Source organism: Mustela erminea, chromosome 7 (assembly GCF_009829155.1).
Source record: "Mustela erminea isolate mMusErm1 chromosome 7, mMusErm1.Pri, whole genome shotgun sequence".
NCBI lineage: Eukaryota > Metazoa > Chordata > Mammalia > Carnivora > Mustelidae > Mustela > Mustela erminea.
In genome coordinates this window covers 75,305,970-75,330,482 of record NC_045620.1, presented here as the reverse complement: position 1 = coordinate 75,330,482, position 24,513 = coordinate 75,305,970, and the positions used below count along the sequence as shown (strand labels likewise).

Genomic DNA, 24,513 nt, shown 5'->3' with positions numbered 1-24,513 from the left:
TCATGTCTCTTTGGTCTCTTCTGGTCTGTGGTAGTCTTTTCTCGTTTTTCATGACCTTGACAGTTTTGAAGAGTTCTGCTCAGATATTTTATAAAATGCTCTTCAATTTGGGTTTGTCTGATGTTTTCCCCCATGATTATAGTAGAGTTGTGGGTTTTTGGAAGGATACTACAGAGATAAAAGTCCTCATCACATCATTTTAGGGGGCACATGATATCAACATGACATCACCAGTGATGTTTACCTTGGTCAGTTGGTTAAGGTGGTGTCTGCCAGTTACTGTTTTTCTTTTTCCATACTCTATTCTCTGGAAGTAAATCACTAAGCGTAGCCCTAACTCAAGTGGAGAAGAATTAAGCTCTACCTCCTAGTGGCGGTTATATACATGTATTATATAGAATTCTTCTGTAGGGAGAATTTGTCCCTTCTCCCCAATTTATTCATTCAATCATTTATTTTTATCAGCATCAGTGCGTGTATATTTATTTGATACTTTGGGTTGTAATCCAGCATGGTGTTATTTTGTTGCTCAACTATTTCCAGCTTTGGCCACTAGGGTCTTCCAGGTTGGTTCCTCTGTTCCTTTAACTGCCCTCATCCTATTGTTTTTTAGCGACTTACGGGGAAGGCAAGTTATTGCTTAAAGTTTCTACCAATATTATCTTCACGGTTAGAAAAGCATCGGTTATTTTCACTTAAAATTTGGCCACTACTTTGATATTCTACCAACCAATTTCTGCTTGTTTTTTAAGTACTTGGTAAAGAAAATAAGAAAGCAAAGAACAGTTTTTTTTTTTTTTTTTGTAGAAATTGCACTTCGGTGGCTGTTTGTAAATGGTAAGTAAAGTGATAGTAAATGGAATGAACTGTAATAGTTTTCAAATGTTTGGGTGTTAGGTTCGTTAAAAAAAAATTTCCAGGGCAGAGGTTCCCATTAATCATTCAGCAATGCTGATTGCACACCTGTGGCAGGCTGTGGGAAGACAAAAATCAAGGGGAGGAGGCATGATTTAGGAGGCGGATTATGGAAGGTATGCATTTGAGTAAGAAATTCTTCTGTACCTAGGGTAGTGTTAGACCTTGAGGACAGAGTTAAAACAATACTTACACTCTTGAGAAAGGGTGCAGGTTACAGTCAAGGGGACAGCCCAAAAGACATCATATCCAATCAAGCTGCGGGAGTGCTCTGGGAGGAAGCTGTAGTAATCCCAACAGCAAACCCTTATTATGAATCCAGTGTTCTTGCAAACCTTACTTCTCTTCTATAAAGCAGCTGCTATCATTACCATCGTGCGGAACGGAGGCGCACAGAGTTCACACAACGTCCCCTGGCCAACACAACGGGGAATGAGCTGAGACTGGAACTCTGGCTACCCATAAATGAGGCGACTTTTGAAAGAGAAGGCGCCTCTCGCCCAGTGCTAGCGGATTCTATCACCACATTCCCTTGCATTTTTCCCTCGTTAGGTATGTGTCTTTTTAAAAGCGTATCATTTCATCCACATTGCAACACTAAGGCAGCTCAAGCCCCAGTGTAGTAGCACTAAGGGACTTCCAGAAAGTGAAGGGACGTGCCGAAGCGACTGCCGCCCCGGGAAGGCTGCCACAGGTTGTAGCGCCCACTCCCCACCCCCCAAACTTTGGACACCCACTGGGGAACCTCCAGCATCCCGCTTCTGACTGCCGCAGCTATTTCGGATTCGGGGATCCTATTTTCGGGAAGGACCTCTTCCGGCAGTACCGGAAGTCCGTCGGGGACCTTTTCGGGGACGGACTGATGGGCTGACAGATTTTTGTCCCGGGCCCGCAAGGTGATCTCCGCTTTTCCTCAGAGTCGGGTCGCCCAGGGCCCAATGTAGCAGCGAAGTGAGTGGGGTTCCCTTGCCGGGTCGTCCCGGGGGGCGTGTATTGTTGGCCTGAAGTGGCAGTGGCACCGGCTATAAACACTGAGCGATCGGAAGCCTTTCTGCGAGGGCTTTAATCCCGGCGGGACCCCTCCCTTGGCGTAGCGAAAGCTTTATTCGGTCGGGAGCGGCGGACTAGCTCCCGCTTCCCGCGAGCCCCGCATGCCCAGGGCCCAAGGTTTCCCGGCCCGGGTTCCAGGCGAAGTTTTCGCCGGGTTCGAGGGCCGTCGTTTTTCTACAATGACTTCTTTTTACCTTTCAGATAAATTCCAAAGCTGACAGCTCCTACCTTAAGCCGTTTCCACTAACGCAGCTACGTGTTTGTAGCATCTCTTTTCGGGTTCCGTGATGAGGAGAGCCTGCCTAGCTGCGAAAGAACGGCGAATTGGGAGTCAGCCTGTCTTCTCGGCCTGTCATTAACTGGTGGTATGACCTTGGAGAAATCTTTTTGACCTCTCTGGACTCTTCATTTTCCTTTTCTATGAAATGAGGAGCTTGGAATAAGTAGCAAGTAAGGTTCCTTCCAGTTTTCACACCTGCATTATCCGACCCCCGCCCCCCGCCCCGCAGTGTGTTTTTCAGTTATCTGTCTGTGCTTTGGTTAGTCTCCATGTAGTGCTTTTCTTTCCATTCTGCTAATTTATGCCCGTGCTACATCTGGTTTTAGGCTCATTAAAATTCTTTTTCTTAGAGGAATGAATCTCTTTACTTCCTAGGCCAGGGACATGTACCTAAGTAAGATTTTTTAAAAATGTGCTATTCTTGAGGTGTTTCATGTGCCTAAGAATCTTATATTGGAACTTTTAAGAACAGTAAATTCTGAAGGAAGGGACTCTGGCTCATTAAACTTTGAATCAGCATCCTCAAATGTAATGTCTGGAAGGTGGTACTCAAGAAATGTTGAGGAGAGAAACTGTACATCTTACATTATTTTAGTGGCTCTTTAAAAACTGAAAAGCAAAGCTGTAGAAATGCAGTACTGAGAGCGGAAAGACAACTCAAGGAGAAAATAACTATACTCCTGAGTTCTGAACTACACTATTAAGTTCTGTTGCAATTTTCTCCTAGGTAACTCTTCTTTTGTTACAAGAATAACATTCAAAAGGCATTATTCAGTAGATATTTATTAGGCGCCTTCTTCCCACTCTAATTTTTTTTGGGGGAGGGGGAGGTTGGAAGAGGGAAAAATATTGAGGCTTGAAAGATAGTTCCAAGTAGAGATAGCATATGCAAGGATCAAAAATTAGATGACAAGCCATTGGAAATTACAGGGGAGTCAGAGATAGCTCCGAGATAGGAGGGAGGGGACTGTAAGAGTAACAGATGAAGTGAGAGGTTAGCAGAGGGCAGATAATGAATCTTTATTTAGCATGTTTTCGTTAAAGGGGATAATGGCCAGCCACTGGAGGGTGTTTAACAAAGAGCTGATAAGTTCAAAATTGCCGTTTTAGAAAAGTCACTCTAGTTGTGATCTGGTTAGTTGATGTTTCAAGAATGAAAAAAAAAATCACTTTGTAAATTGTATTTCAGTTCTGTTGTGGTAGGAACATCAACAATAATGATCGTTAACATCTACAGAGTAGTTAGTATGAAATTCCATCTCCCTGAATTAGCCATGAGTTCTTTCAGGGCGAGAATCTAGCTGAACTTATTGTTGTAACTCTAGCACAGTGTTTTTCATGGAGTAGAAATCCACTTAATATTTGCTAACTTGATTTTCATATTAACCAAGATATTATTTTAAAACTTTCTCCAGGGGAAACATGAACCAGAAGATACTGAAATTGGAGAACTTGCTACGATTTCACACTGTCTTTAGGCAGCTGCACAGCCTGGGTCAGAGAAGGTTAGCACAGTGGAATCATGTGTTTTCATCTGCTTACCCGGTGTGGACAGCTCAGCTCTGCATTCGGCCCTGGCAAACAGACCCGCTCATTGGGGCAGCTTTATCTCAATACAGGCTTCTAGTAACAAAGAAGGTAGTTATAGATTTCTATGAGTTACTATATTATTTGGTCTGAGGTGAATTATATTATCTTATTATATATATATATATATTTGTATAAATATATATATTATATTATTTGGGTATATTGTCATTATAGAATTTTATTCCTTAATGCTGGACTCCAGGCAGTAAATCTTTGTGAAGAACGCACGTTCTAGTTTGTTATTCATTAATGCTGATGAATTTGATTACTTGGAAATTAGTATATAATAGTGGAGTAGGGGTATAGGACAGTAAATTTTAATCTAAGGTTTAACTACTTATGGGACTGTTGGTAGAAATAGGAGTTGTTATTGTGGTAGATATTCCAGAATAAATCTATATTGTCACTTAAAGTTTTTTCTTTTTCCTTCTGTATGCATCCTGAATTTTTAATAGGAAGAAAGATCACGGAAATCTCAGTTATTTTCAACAAAATCCAAAAAGGAGGTGGAGGTATGGATTGGAATGACTGTTGAGGAACTGGCCAGAGCAATGGAAAAAGACATAGGTGGGTCAGATAATTTTGTAAGGAAAAATATAGGAAATGGAATACTTACATTTTTATTTGCAATGAGACTGAAGACATTCAAAGATGAAAATTAGACTGATGGTTTAAAAAGATGTTAAATCATTCCAGTATTTTTCACTTTAGGTCATAAACTCTTAATTAGTTTCTTGTCTCTTTACCAGCCAAATATAGTTCTCTAAAATTTTGCTTTTAATAAAAGTGAAAAAGATTTTCTTATCTGCACTACCCCTTCTTTCTCAGAAATTCTGTAGGCTTTTAGAGTAAGTCCAGAGAACGATTTTGGGCTGAGGTACTATATACTTAACTTTCCTTTTGTTGTCTGTAATTTCTGGTTTTCTTTTTTCACTCATTGTAACAATATCTGTAGTGCCAGCAGAAAAATATTTTTTTTAAGATTTTATTTATTCATTTGACAGAGATCACAAGTAGGCAGAGAGGCAGGCAGAGAGAGAGAAAGGGAAGCAGGCTCCCTGCTGAGCAGAGAGCCTGATGCGGGGCTCAATCCCAGGATCTAGGATCGTGACCCGAGCTGAAGGGAGAGGCATTAACCCACTGAGCCACCCAGGCGCCCCCAGGAAAATATTTTTAATAGTAGCTTTTTTCTTTCTTTCTTTTTTTTTTTTTTTAAGATTTTATTTATTTATTTATTTTGAGAGTGAGAGATCAGAAGCAGGCAGAGAGGCAGGCAGAGAGAGAGGGGGAAGCAGGCTCCCCAGCGAGCAGAGAGCCTGATGTGGGGCTTGATTCCAAGACCCTAAGATCATGACCTCAGCCAAAGGCAGAGGCTTGAACACTGAGCCACTCAGGCGCCCCTTAATAGTAACTCTTAATAATACTATTTTGTTTATTTTATTGTCATTTTTTAAAAATTCCTTCATTGCACTCTTGGTGTATTTATTACTAATTTAGGATTATTGGAACAAAATTTGAGTTCTCATTATTAACTAGCATTACAATTCAGTAAATGGGGCAGCTGGGTGGCTCATTAGGTTAAGCATTTGCCTTTGGCTCAGGTCATGATCCCAGGATTCTGGGATCAAGCCCCACCTCAGGCTCCCTGCTCAATGGGAAGTCTGCTTCTTCCTCTGCCTTTGCCCTCTCCCCCAGTTTGTGTGAAGCATGTTCTCTTTCAAAAACAAATAAATAAAATTTAAAAAGATAACAGTAAATAAGAAATAGCCTGTTATTGTAGCAAAATAAAGTGACAAGGCAGACTCTTGGAAAAACAGAAAAAAATAATAACTCATATTATTGAGCTGTTGTACCAGTACTTTATATATATTAACTCGTGTAATTCTCACAATGCAATACAGGTAGATGTAATCATTACCCCCATTTATAGGTTGAGAAACTGAGGCATGGAAAAGGTAAATAATTCCCACAGTATGTGGTAAAGTGAGGATTTGAACTCAGAGTATGGCTACATAGACCATGCTGTTTTTCACAGACCAAATTATCTCTCAAGAATTGTTATTTTGTAAATTACAGCAGAGCTAGAATTTTAACATATTTCCCTTCTGAAAGTGTTATTACTCTTTGTACATGTACATCCTTACAAAGTAATAGAAAATTCACCCAGTCTTGGGGGGCCTGGGTGGCTCAGAGGGTTGGGCCTCTGCCTTCAGCTTGGGTCATGATCTCGGGGTCCTAGGATCGAGTCCCGCATCGGGCTCTCTGCTCAGCGGGGAGCCTGCTTCCCCTCTGTCTGCCTGCTTCTCTGCCTACTTGTGATATCTCTCTCTCTCTGTCAAATAAATAAATATAATCGTTAAAAAAAAAAAAAGGAAAAAAAATTCACCCAGCCTTGCATTTTTATAACTTTGCAGTTTGATTATATAATCTGTTTATTAAAAAAACTTCAAGAGAACGAATACATATGGCTCTATCATTGACAGTTTTTCCAAGGAAAACTGTATTGATATAATTTTATAAATAATATTGGTAATAGATGTGACTTTTTAAAAACTTTTATTACTGGCAATTTTTGTATATATATGAAAGCAGAAGGAATGGAAAATAAGCATAATATATGCATAAGCTAGTGACAGTTATTAATCTATCAGTACATAAATATTTCTGTATTTATCACTTAAAGATGAGGATTCTTTTTTTTTTTTTAATCTGTTTATTTATTTTAGAGGGGGGGAGAGAGAGAGAGAGAGAAGGCTACACAGGTATGGGGAGAGGCAGAGGGAGAGGGAAAGAGAATCCCAAGCCAACTCCCTACTGAGCTGGGGGCCTGAGGCGACTCTATCCCAGGACCCATGAGATGATGGCCTGAACTGAAATCACGAGGCAGATGTTCAACTGACTGAGCCACAAAGGCTCCCTGAGGATTCTCTTTTTTTTAAACATTGGCTGTCCCACCCCCACACATAACTGTAATAATCCTTTTATACTGCCAAATAATTAAAAGATAAATTTAATCCTATGGATTGATGCTCTAGACCCAAAACTTATATGCCATGATTTAAATAAAAGTTACCTATTCGAAGTTTATTTAATATTATATTTGCATCTCATTTGAATTAAAAATGGTAATAGTTTTGGGGCACCTGGGTGGCTTAGTTAAGTATCCGACCCTTGATCTCAACTCATATCTCAATTTCAGGGTCATGAATTCAAGCCCTATGCTGTACTCCATGCTGGGTATGGAGCCTACTTAATTTAACTACTGCATTAGCAACGTAAGGAGATTTTTTTCCTCCCCTGGGTCAATTAAAATAACTTAAGATGTAATATTTCTGGTTGAAATGCTTTGGGCACTTTTCTATTTGTAAATGTTTAAGTCTTGGATAAAGATAAAATAATATGTACTACTCAATGCATTTTTTTTAAAGGTTTTATTTTTTTATTTGACAGAGATCACAAGTAGGCAGAGAGGCAGGCAGAGAGAGAGAGAGAGAGGAGGAAGCAGGCTCCCTGCCAAGCAGAGTCTTGATCCCAGGGGACCCTGATATCATGACCCGAGCCGAAGGCAGAGGCTTAACCCACGGAGCCACCCAGACACCCCTACTCAATGCATTTAATATAGAGGGAAAGAGATTATCTCTGTATAAGCTACTTTCAAAAGTTTAGGATAACATTGAAAGACTAGTTACTGGATTATTAGGGGTTTTAGCATTATTAGAAATAGAATTATACTGGGGCACCTGGGTGGTTCAGTGGGTTAAGCCGCTGCCTTCGGCTCGGGTCATGATATCAGGGTCCTGGGATCGAGTCCCGCATCGGGCTCTCTGCTCAGCAGGGAGCCTGCTTCCCTCTCTCTCTCTGCCTGCCTCTCTGACTACTTGTGATTTCTCTCTGTCAAATAAATAAATAAAATCTTAAAAAAAAAAAAGAAATAGAATTATACTTATTATAATTTATATGTTTAGAGTTTTATTGTTCTCTGAGTGCATATCCATATAGATCATTTGCACCATATTCTTTTAAAATGTGCTTTCTTGGGAAAGTATGTGATGGGGATATACATAGGAAAGGGTTTCTTGGCATTATTACAGGGTAGAATCAGTGATGTGTGGGTCTGGTTTGCACCAGATTTTGGGCCGATTGCTAGCCTGAGGAAGTATGTGAGCCGGTAAACACAACCATTACAAAAATTAAATCATAAACAAAGGTATTATTCATCAAATCCCTTCACTCCTAATTATTTTACTATTTTCTGTGTTCTTGAGGTTATTTACGTCCATGTACCTATATGGTGGGAGTACAATATAACAGTGTGCTACTGCTCATCTCTTTCTATCTCTGTGTTTAGTGACTTCGTGTTGGTAGCTGAAATCAACCATGGTGGGAGTATTTGCACTATGGAACTTGAGAAATGCTGTAATAATGAAAGGTTTTTTCTTTTTTTTTGGAGAGTCTTGTGAGTAAACCTTTACCTGCACACTAGTGAATAGGATATTCTTTTTGAATTGTGTTCTACTTATTTGAGGATCCCTTTCTTTCACATCTGTTTCTTGAAATATATATACATTTTTTAAATTTTTTTTTAAGATTTTATTTATTTGATAGAGATCACAGGTAGGCAGAGAGGCAGGCAGGGAAGGAGGGAGGAAGCAGGCTCCTTCCTGTGCAGAGAGCCCAATACAGGGCTTGATCCCAGGACTCTGGGATCATGACCTGAGCTGAAGGCAGAGGCTTTAACCCACTGAGCCACTCAGGTGCCCCTTGAAATATGTATTTAAAGGGTAATTGAAAGTCTAGAAACATAAAACTATTTATCATCATCACAGATACATTAATTTATTATCTACAGGGAAATATGACAAATGAAAACAAAGTACATTAAGTAGAATGCAAAAAAGAATAACAAGTAAATATTTTTCCTGTATTTCAAGACTTTCTGGGCACCCTAAATAGGTACATAAATGAATAAATAAGTTACATGTGTTATGTTTATTCTGAGACACTCTGTGTGTGTGTGTATACACATACAATTGATCCTTATTATTTGGGGATTTTTTTAAAATTTATTTTTTATTTATTTTCGGCATAACAGTATTATTTTTCACCACACCCAGTGCTCCATGCAATCCATGCCCTCTATAATACCCACCACCTGGTACCCCAGCCTCCCACCCACCTGCCACTTCAAACCCTTAGATGTTTTTTAGAGTCCATAGTCTCTCATGGTTCACCTCCCCTTCCAATTTCCCCCAACTCTCTTCTCTCTAACTCCCCTTGTCCTCCATGCTATTTGTTATGCTTATTTGGGGATTTTTTTATTACCGAATTCTCTAAAATGTATTTATAGCCCCAAATCAATATTCAGAATGCTTTTGCAATCATTCCTGGACATGCGTGGAGCAGCGAAAAGTTTGAATTGCCCAATCACACATTCCTAGCTGAGGTTCAGCAAAGCAACTTTTGCCTTTTGCTTTAGCACTTACGCTGTAAACAAGCATCATTTTGTGACTTATTTAATGTCATGTTTTCACATTTTTGTCCTTTTTGTTGATTTTGCGGATGAAAATGGCTCCTGAGCATAGTACTGAATGAAGTGCTGTTTAGTGTTACTAACTTGCAAGAAGGCCATAATGTGCTTTACAGAGAAAATACATGTGTTAGATAAACTATGTTCATGTACTGGGTTTAGTGCTTTTGGCTGTGAGTTCAGCATTACTGAATTAACAGTATGTATTAAGTAAGATATCTTGAAACAGAAACACATAATATGTATTGATTAGCTAATGAAGATGTGATTGGGAACTGGAAGAACCTAACCTTGTATTTCCCCTTGGAGTGATGGTTTAGTAGTTTTTAATTCAGTATTTGTGATGGGTTTATAGAACATACCCACCGTGAATAATGAGAATTGACTATATATACATACACATTTATATATGCATGACATGTGTAACTACACGTTTTCAAAGAACTAGGCTGTGATAAACTGCTCAGTATAGATGTATACAACCTGTAATGTTTTATTGGTAGCTCAGATGATTCTTATGGTACATAAATATTCAAATATTTATGAATGCAGCAATGTCAATATAGATGAATCATATTTTAAAGATTAATTTCTTTCAGCTTGTTTATGATTTGTTAACATTAAAGGAACAGCTTATATAATTGTTCTTTTCATTGAGTGTACTGTTCATATTTAGACATTTATTAATAGAGGTCACTTTTGTGAACATTTAATTCATGATCCTAAAAGGTCTTCTCTCTTCCACCCAGATTGTATATATGAAGCTTTAATGAACACTGCTGTTGACTTAGATTCACTAGAAGCACACTCACGTTTAGATGAAGTCTGGATCAAAGAAGTAATTAAGAAGGCGGGGATGAAGTTAAAATGGAGCAAATTAAAACAGGACAAAGTCAGAGAAAATAAAGATGCTGTAAGAAGGTAAAACTTAACCCCATATATTGGCGGAAGGAAACCACATAGTTTTATTCACACTTTATAATGGAAAGATACACCTTAAAATTTTTTTGCAGTTAAATTGATGTGGAATATAGATTAAATTTTTCTTCAAAGTGTTTAAAATATTGGAAAGTATATTCATGTTATAAAACTCTGAGGGTTATCTTTCTTAGTTAACTGAGTGTGTATATTGATCCTGAACTTAAACCTCTTATTGAGTCTTATTGAATCTTAAAAATCCTATTGTTGTGAAGATGCCAACTGTACATGGGCAGTCATATATTTTGCTGTAGGTCATTGCATTTATGGAAGAGGAAGATACTTCTACCTATTCAAATCTGAATGTTGGGTTTTATTGTTAATGGTAGTGCACAGAGATGACTGCAAACCAATTTACTGGCTATAAAGATATTTAAGAAATGAAACTCCTTTGCTGTTAATTGTAGGCCTCAGGCAGATCCAGCTTTATTAACCCCAAGGTCCCCAGTTGTTACTATAATGGGCCATGTTGATCATGGGAAAACGACGTTACTTGACAAACTGCGAAAAACTCAAGTGGCAGCAATGGAAGCTGGAGGCATCACTCAGCACATTGGTGCCTTTCTTGGTATGGACACACATTATCTTACAATGTGCCTGGGACCCCCACATACTATTTTCTTAAACCAAGTGTCACAGTATGAGATAGACAAATTCAAAATAAAAGGGAAGCCTAGAGCTTCAAGCCATTGGTCTAATGAAATATAGAGCAGTTGGTTAATAAGGCTTATTTTGTACATTTTATAGGAAGAAAATGATATTACCTTTTTTATCCTGGCTCATTCTTAGTTTGCTTTAATGAGGCTACAGTTCTTCAGTGCTAGTTTTTGATAACGTTGCTAATAATTAAATAACAGCTACTATTTATTGAGCACCTAGCAAGTGCCCAGCACTGTGGTGAGCACCTTATTTATATGCCTTATCTTTTTTATCTTGACAACAACATCACGAGGTAGGTATTGATATTCTTACTTATAGATAAGGATGCTGAGGCTTGCGTAGATTAAGTTACTTGTTCAGGTTACCCAGCTAGTAAGTGGCAGAGCCAGGATTTACACTCAAGGCTGGGTTTGGGCTCAAATTCTAAGCTCCTAACCATATACTAAATAGCATTTGTTGCTGAGGGTAGTTGTGCAGCTGATGTTTGCTCATGAAGGGGAGACTGCCTATTAACTATTGCTCTGTTCTCCAGAATCAATACATACCAGTTGGTTTTTTATGAAAAGTATATTCTAGAAAGAGTTTTAGTTTGAAATTATTACATGAAAGGAAAACCCTAAAGGTTTCAATGCTTTGTTATTTTTCAGTGTAAAATGATGATCTGTATTGTTCCTGATTAAGATTAATGGAAAGAATAAGTCATTTTAAGAATTGTTGATTCTGTTTGATAATTTCACATGTATTTCTTTGTATTAAGAAAGTACATATTTGAGTCCTCAGTGTTCTTGGGTTTCTGTTTCCACAGTCTCTCTGCCTTCTGGGGAAAAGATTACCTTTCTGGATACTCCAGGACATGCTGCTTTCTCAGCAATGAGAGCCAGAGGTGCTCAGGTCACTGACATTGTCATATTGGTTGTAGCTGCAGATGACGGAGTGATGAAACAAACTGTAGAATCTATTCAGCATGCCAAAGATGCTCAAGGTACCGTGTGGTTGACTTACGTATATCAGGAAAGAAGTTGCTATTTTTTTTTTTTTTTTTAAAAAGGGTTCTACTTAAAGTCGTTCTTTTGGGACGCTTTACATGGAGCTCATATAATCTTTCTGGCAATCCCAGGATTATTACAGCTATTTACTGATAGGGTTCAAAGACAGTTGAATTGTTTTCCCACAGACATAACTACTAAGAAGAGTGTAGTGGGATTCAACTGGGTATGTGGGATCACAAATACAGTCCATCCGATACTGTTTCCTTACTTGGCATGGTGTGAGAATTTAATGGCTTCCAATGACATTTTAAAAAATTTTTATCATGGAAGTTTTAAACAGTTACAGAAGTAAGGACAGAATAATGAACTTCTATGTATCCATCACCTAAATACATTAGGAGTTGCAAAGTGGTGATATTCTATTATTCCTTGTTCATATATTGTCCAGAATTCTCGGAATGGAACTTTTCAGGGCGCCTGGGTGGTTCAGTCATTTAAGTGTCTGCGTTTGACTCAGGTCATGATCTTGAAATCCCAGGATAAACTCTCAAGTCTGGCTACCTGTTCAGTGGGGAGTCTGCTTCTCCCTCTCCCTCTGCTCCTTCCCCTACTCATGCTTGCTTGCTCTCTCAAGTAAGTAAATAAAATCTTTTAAAAAAAAAAGTAAAGAGAAACTTTTCCTTCATATGCTTGAAATAAGTCCTTATTTGGTCAAAGGTATGCAATTGAAACTTTTAGAAAATCACTTAGGTATCTTCTCCCTTGCTTCTTCATTTAAAAACTTTAGTAATAGCCACTCCCTCCACACGCTTACTTTGTACATTCATTCTTACTCTGATATGACCCTACACCCACTGAGAAAATAACTGCTCTCTTGAGAAAATGTACCTGATGAAGCATGCATCACATTCCCCTAGGTTTGTTGGCACGAGAAAATTTTCCATATTTGGAATCTGGTCTTCTAATTTCCAGTGTTACTTTTGCCTTTTTAATTTTTCAAAACTGCCTTAGCGTAATGGACTATGTTCATAGTGATTCTAGGGAATATAACAAAAAGAGGAAGGTGATAAATTTGCTGGGGATTTGCATAAAGCAGGTAGTTGAGATAGGATGAATTTCTTACATCATACTTTTTTTTTTTTTTAAGATTTTATTTATTTATTTGACAGAGATCACAAGTAGGCAGAGAGGCAGGTAGAGAGTGAGGAGGAAGCAGGCTCCCCACTGAGCAGAGAGCCCGATGCCGGACTCAATCCCAGGACCCTGGGATCTGACCTGAGCTTAAGGCAGAGGCTTTAAATCACTGAACCACCCAGGCACTCCTACATCATGCTTTCTATACCTGTTCTCTTGTCCCTGTTAAGTTCCAGTTCATTCATACAGAATGTACTTTTTCATAATAGTACCTTGTGGATTGTATGACTTTTTTGTTTCTGTTTTCAATTTCCCTTCTTTTGATACCTGAGGAAATTGCAAAGTTGATTCCCAACCAGAGAATTATCTCATAGCATTTTACGCAATTTCACTAATGTGAGGGTGTGTTTAATATTGACAAGTAGATTATAAGATTATTTGGCTCATTCATTAAGCAAACATTTATTGAGACTCTACTATGATACTCAATGAGTATGTATGAATAAAGAATTGCTGTAAATCCTAAAAGAAAGTTTATAATAATGCTACTTAGTTTCACCTCAGAATACAATGTTGGGCTTTAACTGACTTAATAGCTAGTTGCAGATGATCTAGTGGTTTAGAATTGGATTAAAATCTTCTCTTAATTTTTTTTTTTTTGGCCTGGAGATTATCTTCAGTGTAGTTGCTGATAATTACATTTAGGTTAAAAGATAGGCTTTTCTACACCCAAAATGCTGCTTTTTGTTTGGTTGGTTTTTATCATCTTAGGTAGCTGTTCTTAATTCAGAATCTGCTTATAATGATAGTTTTGACATCTCACATCCAGAATCCTCCTTTATGTGCAGAAGGCAGAGTAAAGGGGATCTAAAGCACGTTTTTTTTTTTTTTTTTAAGATCTGTCTTTTAGCTTAGTACATCTACTGAGTGAAGAGAAAGCCAGAGAAATTTGGTGTCTCACTCTCAATATCTGGCTTTGAAAGTGTCTTCATCTGTACTCTTTTTAACTCTCTTTTAGTTCCTCTCGTCCTTGCCATAAACAAATGTGACAAAGCTGGGGCTGATCCTGAAAAAGTGAAAAAAGAACTGCTAGCTTATGATGTGGTCTGTGAAGATTATGGCGGCGATGTCCAAGCAGTGCACATCTCTGCACTCACGGTAAATATAGGCAGCTCAGAGATGATGTGTCCAGGTGGGCCTGCTGTACCTAATGCACAAAGTGCCCCAAAACAGCATCTTGACACATAGCATTTGTGTTGTTTAGAAGTCCTCTGTAGTACTAGGCAAAGCTGGTATCATCACCTTGCTTTGGCAGATCCCCAGTCCAGGGTTACACAGCTGAATAGTGTCCAGTTGAAGTCCATACCTAATGCTTTTCTTATTATGAGATACATAGAATGAGAACAAATGGCAAATGTGAGGATAGGGTTACAGTAAGCTGCTAAAGACCCTTTTAAACAGAAATGAAATCCAATTTGTAATAAAAAGTTCTTGTTTCTATAGTGGAAAAAATACAGGTTTAGGGCATTTAAGGGAGATTTAAACAAAAACTTCACTAATACAAAGGTAAAACATTTGGGTTCAGTTTGTTGTTACTGATTAATTCAATGTTTCTGTGAATTAAATTGCTGTAAGTTGATGTTATTTATGAGGAATTCCATTGTCTTCTCAATGATCAATTATTATTTTATGATTAAAAAACACCAGGGAAGCTGAGTATCTGCTGTATGACAGCATTTTCCAATTCTCTTATTCTGTACAGGTTGCTGCTAAGTGACATTTCCTTTTTTGTCCATTCTTGCCATATTCCCTCATTTGTACATAATATACGTTTTTTTCTCCTTATTCACTGAAGGATGGTACTATATTTAGCTACCTTCCTCTCGTTACGTCTCATTTTATCTTTAATTTTCCTAAATGTGTTACGTCTAAGATGCTTAGCAATCATGCCTTCATTAATAGTAAAGCCATGCCTGTTTTTCTCTGAAACTCATAAAATGCTACCTTGCATTGTTATCTTTCGATTCTACCCCGATTGCTTTTGTACTCTTGAAAGCCATGTGGCAAGACTAAAACATTTGAAGGCATGGTCACCTTTTCTCCCCAGGTACCAGGAGATGAGTAGATAAATGTAAAGCTGCTTAGCCACACTTGGAGTCAGGGCAGAGATGATTTCTGTGGAGTGGAGGAAATTGGGAGGGAGTGGCAGGAAGTAAGATGAGGCCTTTTTTTCCAAGTAGAGATAGAGGACACTTCATGCAAAGAAATACCCTAGCTCTGCTTTTCAGGACAGGATTTTGTAAATTGGAATAAATACTAGTAATAAGTGGATAGGTGAGCAAGTTATTTTATCAGCTTTGCTTACACTTGTCCCATTGTTTTATACTCTGACAACTGAGCAATCTCTTAGCTGACACAGAGAATGGAAAAACCCCTTCCCTGTCAGTTTCATCTCCACATAATCAGCTGTGTGATCTTGGAGTCGTAGAAAGCATAGAAACGTAGATCATTAAAGGTGAAACAATCCTCTAATCTAGCTTCCTCGTTTTACAATTGAGGAAAAGAGATCCAGTGGGGAGAAGTGATTCTTCAAGATTGTATAGCTGGGTGATTACAGAGTATGTCTTTAAAGCCTGGGTCTGGTTCATACTTTTTCTCCTTAGTTATTTAATAAGAGTAAGTAATGTTTGATATACTTATTTCACAGCATTCTTAAGTTGATCAAATGAAATAATAGATGTGAAAGCTTGTTCAGTTGGATAAACTTCAAATGTAAAGTAGCATTGTAAAGAAAGTAGAGACGTGGAGGAGAGAGAATGAATGAATGAAAGAATGAATGAAGCATATGTTTATGAAAGGGTATTAAAGAGCACACTAGTGGCCATTCTTCCTTGAAAGATCTGTCCCTGAATCAGGTTTTCTTGCTTTACCTTCTTTTGTTCTTTCTTCCCTTTCTTTCCTCCCTCCCTCCCTCTCTTTCTCTCTTCCTCCCCTCCTCCTTCCCTCCTTTCCTTGCTTCCTTTCTAATTGGATAATTCATGCTTTTTTTTTTTTTTAAAGATTTTATTTATTTATTTGACAGAGAGAAATCACAAGTAGTCAGAGAGGCAGGCAGAGAGAGAGAGAGAGGGAAGCAGGCTCCCTGCTGAGCAGAAAGCCCGATGCGGGACTCGATCCCAGGACCCTGAGATCATGACCTGAGCCGAAGGCAGCGGCTTAACCCACTGAGCCACCCAGGCGCCCATAATTCATGCTTTTAATGCTTAAAGAGAAATGTATAATAAACTGTAAAGAATTGTTTGGCTTTCTGACCTTGGTATATAAATTTACAGATAATATTTTATTATTGTATGTTAATACCTTTTTTTTGTTAAAGGGTGATAATCTGATGGCTTTGGCAGAGGCAACGGTTGCTTTGGCAGAAATGTTAGAATTGAAAGCAGACTCCACTGGGCCAGTAGAAGGAACAGTAATAGAATCTTTCACAGACAAAGGAAGAGGGTAGGACTTTAAAAATTCTTGCTTTTTAATAATTTTGTTTCATTGTTTTTATGACTTGATTATATAACAGTATATTATTTTTATTGTTAAACATGAACAATATTTTTTCTTTTTATTTAAAGATTTTATTTATTTATTTGACAGAGAGACACAGCGAGAGAGGAACACAAGTAGGGGGAGTGGGAGAGGGAAAGTGGGCTTCCCACCAAGCTGGGAGCCTGATGTGGGGCTCGATTCCAGGACCCTGAGTCATAACCTGAGCTAAAGGCAGATGCTTAATGACTGAACCACCCAGGTGCCCCATGAACAATATTTTCAAAGCATTTGCTTTGAAAAGCATTTTGTTGCACTAGCACATAAAACAAAAGATGCAGTTATTAGTAGACCATAGCAACTATCTCTCTGTATCTACTAGTTACATTTAGATGACATAAGTAGTGCAGTTTGAATTTTTTTTTCCCCACTGACTTAACTGAATTGGTAAATAAAGCCTCATAGATCAACAAATAGGAATGAAATAGTAATTGTTGCATTTTAGGGTTCTTAGATTCTTTATGTCCTTCCCCATTAATATAATATATAAGAAGGTCTTAGGATTGCTCTTTTCTTTAATTTTTCTTCCTATCAGCAAGAAGTTTCACTGCTTAACAAATTAGTTACAGAAAGAGGATGAGGTTTCTGTCAGAGCACTCAGCTATCTGCACCCTCCACTACCATACGCTTATAAGAAATGGTTTAGTTTTTCCATTTTTCAAAAAAATTGTGATAAAAGAAGCATAACATTAAATTTACCATCTTAACCATTTTTAAGTATATCGTTCAGTAGTATTAAGTATATTCACTTTGCTGTTCAACAGATCTCTAGAAATATTTAATCCTGTAAAACTGAAACTGCATACCCGTGAAACACTAATTTCCTTTCCTTTCTTCCCCAGCACTTAGCAACTATCTTTCTGTTCTGTGTTTCTGTGATTTTGATTACTTTAGATACTTCATATGGGTGGAATCATACAGTGTTTGTCCTTTTTGACTGGCTTATTTCACTTAGCATAATGTCGTTGAGGTAGGTTCGTTCATGTTGGAGCATATGATAGGGCTTTCCTTCTTTTTTAAGCTGGCATAATTTTCCGTTATATGTATATATTGCATTTTCTTTATTTTTCAGTTGATGGACATTTGGTTTGCTTCCACCTTTTGGCAATTAAGTAGAAATGTTTTTATAGTATGAAAGCCTGCATGGGAAGTGGGATTAACCCTGTGTGTACATAATATATGTATATATATATTTAAGTCTCATAAAGGTATCTTTGCTCTACTTAAGATAAGTGTTCTTACATCCTGCTTATGGCATTAAGAATATATACATTCCTTTTCATTTTAGTCCTGTTACTACAGCTATAATTCAAAGAGGAACTTTGAGGAAAGGCTCGATTCTGGTTGCTGGAAAGAGTTGGGCAAAAGTACGCTTAATGTTTGATGAGAATGGAAAAACAATCCATGAAGCCTGCCCCAGCATGCCAGTGGGAATTGTAGGCTGGAGAGACCTCCCTTCTGCAGGAGATGAAATTCTTGAAGTAGAATCTGAGGTATATCAAGCTAATTCCTACATATTAGATATGATAACAGTGGTTTTAAATATTAATCTCTAATGTTATACCAAATACGTATATTTATGTTAACAAATACTTTTAGGCTATAAGGGCCCGTGAGGGGGCCAGTAGTGCCATTTTAGATTTTGGCTATAGAATTTTTAAAAACTTGAGCCAATATTTTTAAATTAAATCATCTGTTACATACAAAGCTCCCAGATTAAAGTTTTATATGTCTCTTGAAATTTATAAAATTAGTGGTTTTATGTATGAGTTAAGCTAAGCTAAGTTGGGGAAAAATATAATGCATAAATTTCTGGTTTCTATTTAGTTAAATAATGGCTGGTTTTTTTCCCTGTAAAGCCAAGGGCACGTGCAGTTGTTGACTGGAGAAAGTATGAGCTAGAACAGGAGAAAAATAAAGAGGATCTGAAAATAATAGAAGAAAAGCGAAAGGAGCACCAAGAAGCACATCAGAAAGCCCGTGAGAAGTATGGCAACATACACTGGAAGGAGAGATCCTTTCTAAAGTACCAAGAAAGAAAAGAACTAAAACCCTTGAAGGCAAAAGAGAAAGAAGAAAGGGATTCACACATTCTTCCTATAATTATTAAAGGTGACTTTGGAAAGATTGTACTTTAAAACTAATTTTTTAAATATATGTATTTTTCCATTCTCACAATTTGGGCCATTAAATTTAAGCTAAAATTATTTTGGCATTTAGGGGTAGTGTGTGGTTTTTTGTTTTTGTTTTAAGATTTATTTATTTATTTGAGAGAGAAACTGAGAAAGAAGGGGAGGAACAGAGAAAGTAAAGCAGGCTCCATGCACATTGAGCTCGGAACCCAACACAGTCCTTGATCCCATGACCTGAGCCAAAGCCAAGAGTCCAATGCTTAACCAACTGTGCTATCCAGGTGTCCCAGGAGGAGATTTTTTTTTTTTTAATTGAGATCTAATAGACACATAACATTATGTTAATGTCTGGTATATAACATAATAATTTGATATTAGTATATATTGCAAAATGACCATCATCACAGTCTAGCTAACATCCATCATAGTACATAATTACAAAATTTTTTTTTCTTGTGATAAGAACTTTTTTAAGATCTCTTATAGCAACATTCAAATATGTAATATAGTATTACTAACTATAGTTGTTATACTGTATGTTACATCTCATGACTGACTTATTTTGTAACCAGAAGTTCATGCCTTTGCCCTCCTTCACCGTTTTTGCCCATCCCTCACTGGAGGAGATTTTAATAAACATTTTCCTTGCTGGTTTTGTTGTAAATGTACATTTGGTTCATTATACTTTATTTAAAGTTAAATTTTAATTATAATGCTAAACCTAAATAAAAATGGATTTAGTGGTAAATGGCATTCCTATTATGGCTTTAAATATGGTTTTTGTCATTTCTGTGTCTTAATGCCTCTTAACACCAGTAATTTTAAACTTCTGCTGCATTTAGGTGATGTTGATGGTTCCGTTGAGGCCATTGTGAACATCATGGATACCTACGATGCTTCACATGAGTGTGAACTTGAATTAGTACATTTTGGTGTGGGTGATGTCAGTGAAAATGATGTTAACCTTGCTGAAACATTTCGTGGTAAGGATTCTCTTCGCTGGTTTTTTTTTTTTTTTTTTTTTTTTTTTAAGATTTTATTTATTTATTTGAGAGAGAAACAGTGAGAGAGAGCATGAGCAAGGAGAAGGTCAGAGAGCGAAGCAGACTCCCCATGGAGCTGGGAGCCCGATGCGGGACTCGATCCCGGGACTCCGGGATCATGACCTGAGCCGAAGGCAGTCGTCCAACCAACTGAGCCACCCAGGCGTCCCTTTGCTGTTTGTTTAACTGTGTTCCCTAGAACACAGTGTGAACCATTTGCTTGTGTCTTTTGTTGCTTTTCTAGTCAATCTGCCATTTACCCTTAGAAGCATCCCCCTTCCTGCTGTAGTGGAGCCCTAGTCATGGAGCTGAATGGAATGTGCAGTATTGCAGCCGTAGCTCTGCTCCTTGTCCCTGTACTGCAACCTTTGGGAACTCTTTTAAGTCTCATTAGTGTTTCTTGTTTTTTTGTTTTGTTTTGTTTTGTTTTTTGAAGATTTACTGTCCTCTACCCCCTCCCAATTCCCCACCTAATCCAAGGTTGGTTATCCTTTATTTAGACTTGAATGCTCTTAATACTGTAATCAGTCTCTTCAACACTTCATCTTTTACTTTTGTCTACCTGTTTTTTGTTTATTGGTAATTTTACAAATCATATATCTTAGATTCAAAGCTGTTTTTAGCTTTAGTGTATGTGCTTGCAAAGCGAGCACTGTTTTTAGCTTTAAATGTCTAGAAGGCAGGGGGACTGTTTATTAGTTGAACTTATATACAGAAAGTACAAAAAGGTGACTCATGACTGTCATTTTAAGTCTATCGAGCAAAGCACCAACATTTTATTGAGTAATTAATGAATCTCTTAGAAAGGAGCTACTTCATGACTGGACTTGGTTAAAATTAGATGTTACCTTTACTACGGAAAAGGTATGTTTAGTAATGCTGGTTAATTCCAAGTATTTTCTAGGCACTGACTGGCCTACACTATACTATGAAATGTTGATAGTATGTTGAATGAATTTTTAATGATAAGACTTTCAAGGTTTTTCTCTTAAGTAGTTTGCATTATTTTTTTTCACTTAAGGTAAGAGTGTTTTGCCTTTTTTTTTTTTTTTTAAAGATTTTATTTATGTGTCAGAGAGAGAGAGAAAGAGTGAGCACAAGCAGATGGAGTGGGCAGAGGGAGAAGCAGGCTCCCAACTGAGCAAGGAGCACTAAGTAGAACTTGTTCTCAAGACCCTGGGATCATGACCTGAGGCAGACACTTAACAAACTGAGCCAACGAGGCGTCTCAACAGTGTTGTATTTTTTTATTCCCTCCAAAGTATTTGCAGTTAAATACATACTCCTTTTATTTATTTATTTATTTGAGAGAGAAAAAGAGTGTGTGTGAGCAGGGGGAATGGCAGGAGAAGAAGCAGAATTCCTGCAGAGGGTGGAGCTCCATCCCACCACCCTGAGATCATGACTAGAGCCAAAATTAAGAGTCAGACACTCAACCTGCTGGGCCACCCACGTGCCCCTAAATACACGATTCTTTGGTAAAATGGTCAGCTCCATGGAAATTCTCTCATTTCTAAAATAACTCTTGAACTTTACCAATTAAGGTACTGTAATTGACCATCTTTTGGGCAACTGAATACTTATGAGTAACCTGCAAAATGTTGTAGACAATAAGATTATAATTTAGTAGTACAGTTATTAAAATAATGTAGTATTTCAGCCCTAATCATTTTTTCTTATTTCTGTGGTATAAAAATCAAAGTTGTGTTTAGCAAACTGCCTTGCATACTATGGGTACTTTTGTCTCTTAAATGGATGGATTTAAAAACCATAATTTTCCTTATTAAGTGATAATTTATAAAATCTTGTCAAGTTGCGGGGGTGGGGGTAGTGCTAGTGGCAGAGAGAGAGGGAGAAACAGGCTTCCCGGTGAGCAGAGAGCCCGATGCAGAACTCAATCCCAGGACCCTGAAATTATGACCTGAATTCAAGGCAGACACTGACTGAGCCACCCAGTTGCCCTGGAAATAAAACAATATTTAGATTTGAGTTTTTGCTTGAAAGAAGTATTTAATGCTGTATTTTTGCTACTTTATTGATTGTATTTCTGCTTGCCAGGTGTTATATATGGCTTCAATGTGAATGTAGGCAATGTTATCCAGAAGTCTGCTGCAAAAAAAGGAGTAAAAATTAAACTTCACAAAGTCATTTACCACCTGATTGAAGATTTGCAGGAGGAATTGAGCAGCAGATTGCCGTGCACTGTGGAAGAGCATCCAATAGGTGAGTGTTCACTGAATGTTGAACATTCATATCTTAGGTGCTGTAAATAGCACTTGAAAGCAAAGTTTAGGGGGAAATGTAGTTCACTGTTGAAATATCTTCACTGTTCCAATATATAGCCTGTGTTGTAGAAAAAAATGACTTACTATGGATCTGTTCAGTGTAACTACATATGTATTGTAAACACCTACCGTCTGCAACATTGTGCTTCAGCCTTGAGGATACAGAGGCCCTAAAATTTAGACATCAACAACTAATTGTAGTACAAATTAGACTGGAATGGGGGGGGTGGATAAAGATTATATATAGTGCTGTGGAGGAAGCCATTGATTTTTGTCCTGGAAGCTGGCAGGGAAATCCACCATGAGAAGATAGTTTACTTTATGTTTGAGTACCACGTATTTAAAAACTTTCTTCTAGCATATCCCTTGGCCAGCTGGAAACCTAAATTTATCTGAGACTTACTGAACCATTTTATCTGTTCTAATGGTCCGGAGATTTTAGGTATTTTTCTGACCTGTTAAACATGACGATAATTTTTAGTGAAAAAAATTAAGCTTGAGTCACAGAATTAGTATTCTTAAGTGGATATAAATTACCAATGGGGAGATAAAAATAAGTCAGCTAAAAACATTTTTTTTTTAAGGATTTATTTGTCATAGAGAAAGTACACAAGCAGGGGGAACAGCAGGCAGAGGGAGAGGCAGGCTTCCTCCTGAGCAAGATCAATATGGGACTTGATCCCAGGACCCTGGGATCATGACCTGAGCTGAAGGCAGAGGCCCAACTGACCAAGCCACCCAGGTGTCCCAACAGATGATCTTTGAGAAAATATATTGAGGGACAGCTGAAAAGTGGGTTTTTATAGAATAGACAGTAGACTATAATCTTCTAATACATTTTATTCAGCTAAGAAAATGAATTCCACTTTCTTTTGTTTATTCTTTTGGCAAACATGTATTCTTGTGATGTTCTTTTCCAAGAAAACCCAGGGATTTCATGGTTGGTTTGTTTTTTTAAGATTTTTATTTATTTGAGAGAGCCACTGTGCACGCAAGACTGAGAGGGAGAGGGAGAACAGGAGCGGGAGAGTGGGAGAGGGAGAAGCAGGCTCCCCACTGGGATGCGGGAGCTACATCCCAGGACCCTGGACCAAAGGCAGAGGCTTAACTAAGTAAGCCATCCAGGAACCCCTCATGTTTATGTTTCTAATAGTGGTCAGGAAAATAAAGTTGGCAGAATCAAAGAAAACTTGGATTTCTGTCTATGCACGAGTTTGTATTTTTCTCACTTTTAATTCTTGCCATGCAGAATATGTGAAATTATGTATTTCTTAGAATCTTTGTTTTCTGTGTACTTAATATTCTTTTCTTTTTTAAGGTGAAGCTTCTATACTAGCTACCTTTTCTGTAACAGAAGGGAAGAAAAAAGTTCCTGTGGCTGGCTGCAGAGTCCAAAAGGGACAGTTAGAAAAACAAAAAAAATTTAAATTAATCCGTAATGGAGATGTTATTTGGAAGGGTAAGCAACGGGAACTCAAACCTGTTCTTAGTGATGGGCTCCCTCCAAGTTCTAATAACCTATAATAATCCTAATAAATCAGTAATCTAATTTTCTAAGCTTTTAAAAATTGGCCCCAAAACTACCTTTCTAGCTGTGTTCTATACTTTTCTGCAGCACTGTATTTGCTTACTTCCTTTTGACCTTTTGCCTGTAGTCTTTTGCTGAGTTTATCTCATTAAGTCCTGAATATGCCAGTCCTCTGCAAAGTTAGTCTCTCTTTGAAATGGGAAATTTAGTTATCTTTCACTGTAAACCCTGTCTTGTTTACAGCAAACCATTTTCCTTTGGATTTTCCATAGTATTTAGTTGTCATTTAACCTGGTAGAACGGTAACACTTAAGAATTTCAGTTTTAATTTCCTTTTAGTACCAGCTGTATAGCACTTAGTAGTAATTTATTTCTTGTTGAGTATATATGTACCTTGGATTTTTTGTTTTCTTAAGGTTCATTAAGCTCATTGAAACACCATAAAGATGACGTTTCAATCATCAAAACTGGAATGGATTGTGGTCTCAGTTTGAGTGAAGAAAAGATACAATTTCAAGTGGGAGATGAAATTATTTGTTATGAAGAAAAACAAGTTCCAGCCAAGACTTCCTGGGATCCAGGATTTTAAAATTTTATTAAAAATGTAAACAATGGGGTGCCTGGTAGAGCATGTAACTCTTAATCCCAGGGTTCAAACCGTATGCTGGGCGGATTATTACTTAAATAAATTAAAAACTATAAACAGATGTCTTGCTTTATTGTAGAGAGCAACTAGTTTTGCTTCAGTGAAGGTAAGAAAAATACCCTAGTACTTACTCCAAATATTAACATGGATAACTTGTCAAAA

General features: G+C 37.6%; 1 protein-coding gene across 6 annotated transcripts; it reads left to right on the top strand.

Annotated features, from left to right (window-relative positions):
- Positions 1-1,753: 1,753 nt before the first annotated feature.
- Positions 1,754-24,410, top strand: MTIF2 (mitochondrial translational initiation factor 2). 6 transcript variants are annotated; one of them, XM_032352149.1, is made up of 15 exons: positions 1,754-1,811; positions 2,167-2,415; positions 3,661-3,883; positions 4,291-4,402; positions 10,112-10,283; positions 10,748-10,908; positions 11,806-11,982; positions 14,142-14,287; positions 16,500-16,624; positions 18,006-18,210; positions 18,577-18,829; positions 19,692-19,832; positions 21,951-22,115; positions 23,496-23,636; positions 24,122-24,410. In XM_032352149.1, exons 3-15 carry the CDS (start codon positions 3,668-3,670, stop codon positions 24,292-24,294), a joined length of 2,187 nt encoding a protein of 728 aa, XP_032208040.1. In that variant the 5' UTR covers positions 1,754-1,811; positions 2,167-2,415; positions 3,661-3,667; the 3' UTR covers positions 24,295-24,410. The 6 variants fall into 6 exon arrangements, with proteins under 6 accessions (XP_032208040.1, XP_032208038.1, XP_032208041.1 ...); XM_032352147.1 differs by having other exon boundaries at positions 1,756-1,866; positions 2,167-2,330; XM_032352150.1 differs by having other exon boundaries at positions 1,756-1,866; positions 14,142-14,281.
- Positions 24,411-24,513: the final 103 nt, after the last annotated feature.

Bases quoted from the DNA above. Each gene is read 5' to 3' on its own strand.
- MTIF2 (XM_032352149.1), top strand. From the start codon at position 3,668: ATGAACCAGAAGATACTGAAATTGGAGAACTTGCTACGATTTCACACT. The intron at 11,983-14,141 runs GTACCGTGTGGT...ACTCTCTTTTAG, and splicing joins GCATGCCAAAGATGCTCAAG to TTCCTCTCGTCCTTGCCATA. The intron at 22,116-23,495 runs GTGAGTGTTCAC...TTCTTTTTTAAG, and splicing joins TGTGGAAGAGCATCCAATAG to GTGAAGCTTCTATACTAGCT.